Source organism: Sturnus vulgaris, chromosome Z (genome assembly GCF_052056855.1).
Source record: "Sturnus vulgaris isolate bStuVul1 chromosome Z, bStuVul1.hap1, whole genome shotgun sequence".
NCBI lineage: Eukaryota > Metazoa > Chordata > Aves > Passeriformes > Sturnidae > Sturnus > Sturnus vulgaris.
Genome location: NC_142283.1, coordinates 24,321,114 through 24,333,165, shown reverse-complemented (window position 1 = coordinate 24,333,165; position 12,052 = coordinate 24,321,114). Strand labels below are relative to the sequence as shown.

At 34.9% G+C, this 12,052-nt stretch overlaps 1 protein-coding gene across 1 annotated transcript in view; it reads left to right on the top strand.

Annotated features, from left to right (window-relative positions):
* Window positions 1–12,052, top strand: part of KCNN2 (potassium calcium-activated channel subfamily N member 2) — a 71,384-nt gene that overhangs the window by 34,199 nt on the left and 25,133 nt on the right. The window contains exon 4 of the mRNA XM_014874398.2: window positions 11,429–11,570. Coding sequence (XP_014729884.1) covers window positions 11,429–11,570 — 142 coding nt within the window. The remainder of the gene's footprint in view (window positions 1–11,428; window positions 11,571–12,052) is intronic.

Genomic DNA, 12,052 nt, shown 5'->3' with positions numbered 1-12,052 from the left:
CCCAAATAAACAGTCTCTTTTTGTTATTTTTTGTGATACTTTCAAATTGTAATTTCAGATGCTTTTTATGAAGCAAACAGCTGAAATAGTTAAAATACCAGAAAAGTTGTAGCTCTCCAGTCATATTTGGAGTTCTTAAAAATGCTTGTGATTTTTTCTTTCAACTGGATTGAATTTTTCTTGTATTTGTAAAGTCTTGCAAGTCAAACAATTGAGTGGAGGAGGGTTAATAGCTCCCTCCTTAAGGACACCATTCTTGCTAGAACTAGACCTGCTTGTGCTTATTTCACTTTGTCTGTATTTGTCCCATCAGTGAACTCATCTCTAGGGTTAAGAGAGTGCTGTAAATGAGATTTAAAGTTTGTTTAACATTTCATCTTCCAGTCTGTTTTTGCAGTTTAATGCTAATTATGTTGACAGCCTTTATGAAGCATTCAACACTCTGAATAACGAATAATTAGTAACAGTTAAAATTAAATCGTTTTCCTAGCAAGCCACTATAGTTACAGGCAGCAGTTGAATGTTCCCATTGTGTACAACCTTAGTTAAGCATGAGCTCTGATTATGTGCTTGCCTGTCTAAATCTTGACCAAGGAACTGAGTTGAAGCCTGAAGGTCACATAGGTAACTCACCAATCTACTGTATGATTCACATAGAATTTGCCAGTAGTGTAAACAATAGACATTAGATAACTTTTGGTTTATTAAAGGACTCTTCCAACATGTTCTACATATAGACTCTTAGATACTTGATTCAACTATAGATAGTGCAAAAGGTAAGTTCTGTTGCCACACCATGCAGAGTACTCCCCTCCATTAAAAACAGAGTGAAAATATGTGTTGTTTTTTTTTCTAAAAATCTGCTCAAGTTCCTTCTGAGCGCAGAATTTCATTCCTTCTTCAGCGCTTCATTGAAGGCAGTTAAAATGCAATCAAAAAGTCTTGAATGAAGGCCAAGATATCAGGCAACAAAATGGTTTTGGTAAAAAAAGTATCAGTAGAAAGTATTCTGTCATGTTCATAGTCTTTTGAGAGAATAGTGCAAAATTCTTTGTTTTGAGTAAATGTTTGTCATTAAAATGAGGATGATCCCTACAAAAGTTGTTCTATCCTGAAAGCAAGTAGCAAACTGAAAATGCAAGTTTTTTCGCCTGACTAGCAAAAAGTCAAATTTTACTCTTTTTAATGACAAAAGGGGGTGAAAAGTACAAGGTTCAGACTTCATATGATCTCACACTGACAGTATAACAGAATTTGGTGGCAACATATCGAAGCCTAAGATAGAGCAAAGAAAACCATAATTGCATCTAGCATATTTAACATATTATGGTGAAGGTCTCCTAAGCCTTTTCTTTTTGGTTGCATTTAGGTGGGCAACACATCTGTCTTCAAATGTGACACTGCAGAGGTCTGTATAAGCAAATGAGGATTTATTACCATCGCCAGAGTAAAGTACTACATGTAGCTCTATTGCATTTTTTCCTAGCCTGTCTGGAATTATGATATTGTCTCAACTTGCATTTACCTTGAGGACCCTGTGGCAGAAGCCCATCCTGTAGCTGGTCTGTGTAAACTCACTGCTCTGTAAGACATACGGTAACAGAGTGACAAGAATCTCTTCTCTGTAGATAACCTTTCTCAATCCCTGTAAACAAACTTCTTTACATTAATCACAAAAATTTACTCCAAAGTAAACCTTGTGATCTGTTTGACAAAGAGAACAAAATTTCAAAAGGGAGAGCCCTGGGGTTTTTTTCTTAAATATTGACAATCTCATGCTGAAGTTTCATACATAAATAGTAAGTGGAAAATACTTGTTTAAAGTGCTTTCTTTGTTTCTTTTCCCATACAGCAATCCATGCTTATGTTTTTATGCTTTATATTTCAGAACATTAAATGTAGTCCCCAGTACTTCACTAATGAACTGTTAGTGAGATTTGGTGCAAACTTTCAGCCGACTCTCAAAAGTACACAGACTTTGGGTTCGGAATTGTCTTTAGAAATATTCACTAAAATCTGCTTAGTTTAAAGAAGTGACTTACAGAAGTTAAACTGTAAATACAGCCATTCCTTTTTATAAAATAAATGAAAATGTAATCAATAAGTTCAATTTGACTAATTTAAGTTGAGCATGTAGCTGCAGCAATGTTCCTGATACAGTGTTAAACTAGTCCCCAATTCTGAAGAACTCAATGAAACTTGTACTGACTGCTTCTGTTCTGATTCAAACGAAGTGAATTCTGTCTAGATTTTTTAGAATTTACTTGTAAGGTGCTGTCTGATTTAAACCAGTTTTATTATCTAATTTAAGTTTTATTCCCCAGTTTATCCAGAACATGCATTTTGATGAATCTAGTATTCTGTTTTTCAGTTCTAAAGGAAAGAGAATTGGCATAGGCATTTTATTTTATTTGTTTTATTTTATTTTATTTTATTTTATTTTATTTTATTTTATTTTATTTTATTTTATTTTATTTTATTTTATTTTATTTTATTTTAGTCATCTGTTCCCAATGTCCATTACATTACAGAACTAGCATATGTTGGTAAAATTGTTGATATACTAAAGAAATTGGGACAAAAAACCCCAAACCAGCAGGTATTATGACCATGAGCTTGTAATTCATTCCTCTTTGTAGAAGGTAATACATCAGCTACAGAACTAGTAAATTTTGTGATGATAAATTAGTTCCGTTAGAGAAAAATGCCTTCAAAATGCTCTGTTTGTCAGTCTTTTTTTAAGAATTCAGCATAATCTTGGCTATATAATTTCACCTCCTCCTGTTTTCTTCCCCTGAAAAAGGCAAACTTTTACTTAGTTCTGCTGGTTTATGCCAGAAAAAAAAGAAAAAAGCATGTTTCATTTAAAGTCTGTAGTGATTAATTCTATTTCTACTTTCTAAAACTTCTATTTCTAAAGTTTTTTTTCAGCAAACTAGTTCAGAATCTTGTATATCAGTTGATTCGTATAATCTCAGTTTTTAAAACAATCTTCCTTCTGAGAGAGGCTTAGGTATAAAATAGTAACAGGCTATCTCTAGAGAAAATTCAAAATGCAAGATAAGGGAAAATTTTAGAAGGGTTAGAATTAGTGAATATTATGACTGATTCACAGTTGAGCTCATTAAGAAACTCTTTGATTTTGAATGATTCATATTTCCATCATAGCACAGCTTTAGCCAGTGCTTTTGTGGACCTTGAAAAATTCAAGAAAACTTTCAAAATAAAATTCCTTCTTATTATATTGACAAATTTTAGTGATTAGACTGTGTAAAAAATATGGCTGTAAGGAAATATGAATGCATATCTCTTAAAATAAGATTAAAAAGTACTGACAAATAGATTTCCCTCAAGCTTGCTTCAGTTTCCTTCTTTCATTTTCATGTATTTTAATGTCACATTGACTGCATATTTATAGTAGCTTAGTTTACAGAACTTCTGATAAAGATAATATACAGAACTACAGAAGGAGCAGCTCTTAGATATTTCAGATTTTATTTCTTGTAGTCAGCATGTTTGCAGTCACTGTCCTTTCTGGATTACTTGTTGAATTTTGCTTTTGAAGCAGAGTTAATGTTTACTCAAAATGTGGCTTGTCAGGGGTTTTAACAGACATTTTCCAGCTTCTGTCTTAAGCTTTTCAGACAGTATTTCTTTCTACTGGATTAAAGAGCCATTTTAAATTTAATTTTAAATTCAAATACCTTCAAAAACATATTCTTAGATACTTAGACAGCCTGTATCCTAACAGGTAAAACAGTGAGATGAAGATGCTGATGTAAATCAGCTTTGTGCTTATGAAGAGCCTGACAACCAATTCATTCCCCATGGTCAGTGCTCTCCTCACTAAGCTGTTAAAGTAACAAAAGGGTATCAACTACTCATTTTTCCTGTGCTTTATGGAAAGCCTGATGTATTGCTTGTTCACTAAGAATTTTTTCCATGTTACTTCATGAAAGGATACTGATGCATATAAAGGCCATTTTGCTTCTTTGGGATGTGCCACTATTTTTGGCAAAATGAAGAATTTGGGCGTTATGTAATTTTTTAATGTCTAATTTAAGAGAATAATTTTTAAACATGCATGTCATTATAAAGGACTTTGAGTTCATTGGGCTTTAGCCAGGGCTTTGGGCATACAGGCTAATCAAACTGTGAAGCTGAGAGCTCAGAAGGTGAAGGCCACAAAAATGATCATCAGCTGTAACAAGAGTCTTCTTAACTCCAAAGAGTCTGTCAGAGAGCTTTGAAGAATTAAAATGTGATACTTCATTTCCAAAAAAATGAGGCCAAAAATGTGTGCCAATAAGGTACTTTATGCTGTGACCAGTTGTGTTTTGCATTGGAAAAGATGTTAGCGTGTTTTTTGTGAAGACCAAGAAGTGACGTGATCACAGAAATCAAAGTCATGAATAAGGGCACTTACTCATACCATACTGTTTTGGTGCTGATTGCTACTCCTGATTCAGCAACTAATACCGACCATTAGAGCCTGATTTTGCCTCTTAAAGCTTGAGCTATGTATGAAGCATGCTTAGTTGCTCTTCAATCTGGGTGTGTGTAACTGGGAAAGGTTAGGGAGTTTTTTTAAAATCTAAAGGCGCTCCTTTGAAACATGCCAACTCTTTTTATTGGTGACAGAATATTATCAAATGTAAAGAAATAGAGCTGAGAAAAGCTGAATTCTTGAGCCTGCTCTACAACATGAAGAAGATAGATCTTTCTGAAGGAAGATGGTCTGAACATAATAAAATGCTTTAGTCCAAATTCTTAAGATTAAACAGAATTTTGTACAAAGAATAATGAATGTAAGTTTTTTGAAGTCAGAAGAATCAGTCATGGAACCTTTGTGACAGCTGCTACTTTTAGTCCCAGCTTTCACCTCTGAAAGACACAAAGGTATTCCTACATACCTGACTCTGTTCTGTTATGCACATTTATGTTTATTAAATTGATCCATGTTTAGGCACAGTGAACCTGATTTTTTTCAAAACAGATTATATGTTTAAAGAACACTTCTGTAGGCAAATCTCATTCAGATCTCTAGGAGATAAGGGTTTATTTAGGACTTTTTGTAGAGTTTTCCAAGGGCTTCAGGAATATTCATTATACTGCTGAGTCACAACAAGTCACAACTTCAATTATGCCACTGCATGAACAAAATAGCTTGAAACTGCTGAAAAGAACACAGTGGGAGTAAGAATACACCTGTACTGGGGGATATGTACCAAAACTGGGACTTGAGGAGAAGTGGGTGTTTTTCTTAATTGAGGGAAGGAAAAGTTCTCCTTAAACTCTCTGAAATTTTTGATAAGACACATTACTATTTTCACATAGTCAAGACCTTCTGAAGCAGTAGATACCACTTTATTTGCAAGATTAGTTTTTTGATACATTGATACTGAGCTCTCCTATCTTTACTTCTATTCTTTTTAGTGGCTGTCTGTCTGTCATGAATTTAAAGCTTTCCCAATTTCCCAATCCTTACAAAATTGATTCAACAGATTCTCTTTAACATTTGTAACAGTATTATTGGAAGCACAAATTTAAAACAAAACAAAACGAAAAAAAACAAACAAAAAAATAAAAACAAAAAAAAACAAATTAAAAGAAAACCCAAAAAAACAAAAACAAAATAAAACAAGAAAAAACACACACAAAAAAAGGGGGGTCAGGTACTTTTAAGGAGTTTCAGCATTTTTTTTGCTTGTAACTGAACAGCTTCTCTTGGAAAGATGGAAAGTCTTCCCATCTACTGCAGCTGCAGACAGGTATACTGATTTAGCACAGCAACAGCTGTCTACAGCACCATTGAAGACAAGGCTTCCACCAGCCAAGGACAAATAAAAGCTTGGCACCCTTAATAAAAACGGCAATTAATCTTTATTTGTCTATGGCTGGGTTCTCTGTTGCTCAAGCATTGATGGGTGGGTATCTGACAGCAGCTAGGGGTAATTTTATGTTTTCACTCTTATATTTAAACCATAATTTATATTAAAAAAAAGATAATTTTTTAAAAAACATACTATCTCACCCATCTGATTTTGTGTTGATTTTTCTCTCCTATGTCCTTTCGTTTTCTTTTAGATCATATTTTTCATTCATCTTAGCTAGCATAATAACTTATGCTAATTACATAGAATACTTCACATTTCTTGGTTTAATGAGCTCTCTGTAAATAGCCTGAAAATGCTCTTAACAAAAAAACCGTTAACATTTTTGGCTGTGGTAGAATCAATCCGATCAGCTGACTCTTACCCATTACTTTTGATCAGGTTCACAACTGCTACTGTTGTGAGTCAGTCTGTTTGAAATGCAGGCATTTGTTGTGTTTCATACTTTCATTAAGCAGTTATTGTGACAAGAACATTTTTGCTGCTCTTCATAAATATTTTGGGGACTTCAGCAATGTCAGGAAAAGATGAGGGGCGGCAGTACATTTTTCCAAGCTGCCTTTCTGATCCTAAGCCCATCAAGGCAGGCAGCATTTATTCCATTGACTTCATCATTTTTGGAGTCAACCCCACTGTTCCTTCTATGTGCCATTATGGATTTCTTTTTTCCTTTCTTTTAAACAGGAGGAAGGGAGAAGGAATACAAAGACATCTCTGTTATTGTCACAGATAAAATGCTGCCTGTACTAACCATCTAACTAAGACTGAAAAGGCAGTTAGTAACAGAATGGTCTGATGCTGTGGGGGAGCTTTAATAGGTGGTTAGATCAATCAATTTCTCAACAGAGCCTTGACAAGTTTCTGTTTTAATGGGATAAGACTGTTTCCAGCTGTTAATAGCCTTAAAGATTTTAAGGTTTGACAAGAAAAAACTCAGCCTGAATTGCCATTGCCAGGATTTTCTTCATGATTATGGTAAAAGCAGGCCATTTTCTTCTACAGAAATAGTCATCTTTTCAATCATTTTTAGTTCTTTCCTTGACTTGTTCAAGAAGGCAAAACCAAAGGTAGCAAAGTTATCAGGGGCTGTTCATGGAGGCAAGAGTAACTGAATTGAAACTGCTGAGTGTGAATTAAGGCACCAGTGGTCAAGCTTAATATTATACTTGATTTCTTCTTATTAATCTCTTTTTAAGATGAATGTATCTTAGACGTCCAGATGTGAATGTGTGATAATTATGTGCTGCTAAAAAGCAGATGTTTTACCAATTAAATGAAACTTCATCACATACAAACAGGGAAGGGAAGCAGTACTGAAAATCCTGATACCAACAGTGAAAGCAGAAGGAGACTGCTGTTTGATAAAGACTTTGAAATATTTCTTTGGCAAACAAAGACACCGCAGTACTGTCGTCTGAGGAATATATTTATATTTTTCTGGGATGAGTTGTAAAACTCCCACTCAGTTTGACTTGAGAAGGAATTGAGCCATGCTATTTTTTCGCAAATATAATCATTCAGCTATTTTTGGTTTAAATTATAGTGGTGTCAAGACTTATATATGCTGATTAGTGAGAACTGGATAGTGGTGTTTCACAGGATGGTGATTGCCTGGTGAATAGTGTGTTCCAGCTGCAGCACTGCCTGCCTGCTGACATATCCCTTATATTAGAAAAGAAGTGTGATAAATATTTCTTAACGCATGTGTGACTTCAGCAAATGATTTTTGTACACTGCAGGAATACATAGCTTTTCTAAATGACCCTTTATTCTGCAGCTATGAGAGGCTGGGTGTAATCGAGAAAATCAAACTCTATATAAATGCAGTTTTAATAAAGTTAAATACTAGTTCTAATCGTCAAGTGATTCTTTATCTTTCTTGTGCAAGTTTTTATTGATTAAGAATAATGGGCTTTAAATATTTACATGAATATATTTGTTGTGATTAATTTTACAAATAAAAAATATAAAAAATAAAACTTCTTTTATAATTAAGAATTAATGACAACAAATCTTCACTGTTTGGAGTTTGGTTGGTAATGACAAGATTCTGCTTTGTGTGAAACTTGTCATAGAAAGGAAATCATTGTTCCTTTTTCTTTAACTCTGAGCTTTCAGGTTCTCTAGTTCTTCATGGTAAAGTGTTTTCCTGCTGGTTTTCAGAAGTATCAGATATGGATTGAACTGATACTTCAGGAAAACTACAATTGGTTATTGGAATGTGTTACATCCGAGCTGTCTTTCACAGTCCAGCTGGAATGAGGAGATGATTGTAGTGGCTTATGATGACTGACAGTGGGTGAGACAGCTCTGCTGCTGTCCTGGTGTGGTTGGCTTTTCTTTTTTCTGTTATGTCCACTGGAATTGGGTCTGCTGGGGATAATCTCCATCGTGAAGTGAAGTGAAGTGAAAGATACAGTTGTAGGAATGGCTTTTATGAGATCTTCTGGTGACTTCTGGTGCTACACATTAGAGCTGCACTTATAGAAAAACATGAGAAAGTTTCACTTCTGCTGTGTCCATTTCACTGTTCCCTGAATAAATGGAGAAGTTCAGTCTTTGGTAACTTTGAAAGCAAGTGTAAGGCAGTGGGTTGATTTCTTTCCCCCTCAAAACAAAGCAATTTAAATGCCTCTAGTCTTAATTTTTAGCCATTTCCATGACTGTACAAATAACATTCTTTCTTAAGATACTGCTTTTCGTGCTGTGATGCATATGTAACAATTTTTTGCCTGATTGTGGACACAAGGTAGCAGAAAACTGTCCTGGCTTTACTGGCTCAGGCTTGAGTCCCACGTGATAGTGGTGCCTAGTGGCTTAGTGAAGTACTTGGAAATCTGTGCTGACACAACTGTAATCTTATGAAAATCCAAAATGTGTGTAGACATGTACCAGAACTGCTAACCACAGAGATTCAAAAATCCTAAGTATGATACTAGATTAAACCATCTTCTTAAAAACATGGCAAAGAAATTAGAGAATTATCATGACTATGATACCCTTTTATATTGTCTCAATTTTACTTAGAGATTTTTAACTTGAGAAGTCAGCCCTTCAGCTTTCCTTGTACAGTTGCAAGACAAAAAGTTTTCTGGTTTTTTTTTGAAATATCAAATTAGGTAATTTGCATGCCTTACAGTGCTTGAGCAGTTGCAGCAATAGGGAGAACACAAAACAGCCTTTGTTTCTTAGTCACAGTAAATTCATTCATAAGTACTGGTGATGGTTTTTAAATTAAGTGTGCAATATTTGATTGCTGAACTATAGCCTTAAAATCGTAACTAGGTGAATTACTCCAAGCAGGAAATCCAGGAGACCTGAGCTAACAAGATGAAAATATTTAAACCTGTTCTTGAACTGTGCTAACAAATAGTGATGTAGATGGCTTTAGTGAATAGTTCATCTAATTGTCTCCATGTCCCCAATGAAACTTGGAAAATCTGATGTGCTTTTTAAAATGTATGTCACCTTTCTTAAAGAATCTATGTGTAAGTTGGCTTGTATGTTTTCTGACATGGGTAAAGGAGTAAATGGATAAAGACTCCTCTCTTCTCCATGTCATTCAAGGCTTAGGAAAGTAGTTTTGACATTCTTTATGGGTTATTTATTTCTGGAACTTAGTGAGTTGTCTTTGAATGTTCTGTTTTCAGTTATATGAAGCATGGAAAGAACCTGGTTCAAAATCCAAAGAGAGGCATTAAAGAAATGTATAATAAATATTTATGTGAGCATTTATTAATATTTACTTGAGTTGCTAACCTTAGAATGTATTGTGGCTTTAATATCCTTCTGTGAAGCTCATCCATGCCCTGTGGATCGTATCTCTTACTTGATACTCTGTAGGGATTAGCATGATACATACACAGGCTTTCTTCTTGCCTTCTGGATGGGACAACTCTGTTTCTCTCTTCACATCTGTATATTTCACAGCTGTTATTTGCAATATTTGTTAAGTGTGCAATATTTGTTAAGTGAAGACTAAAATCCATAACATTTAGTGCAACCTAGAAAAAAAACCAATGTCAGATTGTGTTTTGCTATATGCAAAGCTCTGTGGTCATGAGTTAAGTTTGCTGTTCTTTTTTTTAACTCCTTTTCCTGTTGTGGTTATCATTGTTTATGTCCTTAGGACCTTCAAATGTGGATTTTTACTACATTGTTTTAAGTTTTGTTCTAGGCAGAACAGAAAAACTTGTATAAAGTATGTGAGGGAACAACACTGACACGAGGAGAGAGGAAAATACAGGCCAAGTATGGAACAGGCTCGACTGGAGTGATTGCTGTGGTCTCTGCGGTCAAAGAGCTTTTATGTTGTTGTAAGCATCGGAGCATGTGTGGGACTTTGAAGACAATATTTTGCAGACATTTATGGTGAATATCTTACAAGTGTGAGAACAGGAAGTTTCCTGAGACTGCCTGCGTGCTTGCTCTGCATTCTTGGTCCGTCACGGAGACCGTGGTCCGGAAAGGACGGAAACAGAAGCAGTTATTTCAGTTGTGGGAAGCAGGTTGTTTACGGATTTGTAAACTAATTAAATAAATGGCCCTCTATGACCCCCTGTGAGACACGGATTTAGGGACTGGCTACAATAATACCCTTGGGGAATCTAACAGAATTTAGTTAACCTGAGGCTTCACAGCAGCTGCAGGGGTGATTGCAACCTTGAGTCTGCAGTGGCTGCTGCAGATAGTCTCTGTAGCAGAGCTGCTCTGTTCAGGGAAAAAAATTCCACCTACTTTTAGGCTATTAGGCATTTTTTTTCCCACCACAGAGTGAGTGGTGACAACAGGTTTTTAAATGCAAAACGTATCTTCACCTTCTATTAGGTGTATTTGTCATGTGAAGGCAAGCTTATTAATCTGAACTCGGTGGTTTTTGGAAGCGAAAAAAGAACATATTCTACTATAATATTGAAACTAAGCCAAGAAATGCACATCATGAAATTTCACAAAATAGCTGACTTACACTAAAGGGAGATTTGTTATATTTGAGGTAAACATCTTTTGATGGTGAGAAATAAAATACTTTTTAATTTACCTTAAACTTGTAGAAGGAGAGGCAAGACCATAGGTTGTCTAAGTCAGCATTTATGTGTTAGCTCACGATTGGATTTCTGATCATAGACTTGCATTTATGCCAAGGAGATGAAAATGTACTCTGCTGTCTGGTTGTGCACACAGCCTTTTTTGACTCCTATATTTGCCTCAGACTGCAGCAACTGTGGTAGATAGGTGTCTTATGCTACTGCTGAGTATTACCAGGACTTGTACCCCTGGTGAAGAGATTCTGTTGAAAACAGAGATTTCTGCTACTTTACAATAATAACCAAAAACTGAATTACAAATAATTTCTACTACTAGTGCTATCTTTATACCTTCTGATTCATTCCTGCTGATGTAACTGTATTTATTTAATTCCTTACAGATGCTTTAAAATGAGATTGTATGCAAAAATGATTGTATGACCAGTTAATGCAATTTTTTCTGAGAGCACAAATGTTTTCCTTATAAAGAAATTTTCTTCTTCTTTTCAGATACCATGACCAACAGGATGTTACTAGCAACTTCCTTGGAGCAATGTGGTTGATTTCAATAACTTTTCTATCCATTGGATATGGGGATATGGTACCAAATACATACTGTGGAAAAGGGGTCTGTTTACTTACTGGAATCATGGTGAGTGAATTTGTTAATTGGATATGATATTACATTTGCTGTTAATTAATTTGAAATTAAGCCCAAAACTTTCAGTAGTCGTAAAGAAATACTTATCTGCTGACTTGTAGAGCGTATACTTAATCAGTCCATTTCCACAGTCTTTCATTCCTGGTAATGAAATGGAGTTTTCTTCTTCTTTAGGCAAAATTTAGTAGCATCGTAATGAAATACAGAGAAACAAATTGCACCTTGACGTAATTCATAGCTTTAGAAATCTCAGTAAAGCCTTTCTTTAAATGTTAAGGTATCATATCATCTTGATCTTTTTTAGGCATGTGTAATTGGACCAGGGCTAATAATGGACCTTCAGTTCTGACTTTCGTTTCTTAAAATTAATCATGAAGAGACATAGTGGTGGCTAAACTTATAAAATTCTTTTTTGTGCATAGTTTCCTACTCTATTTCTTGCAAGTCTAATATATTATTCATAGCAATCCATT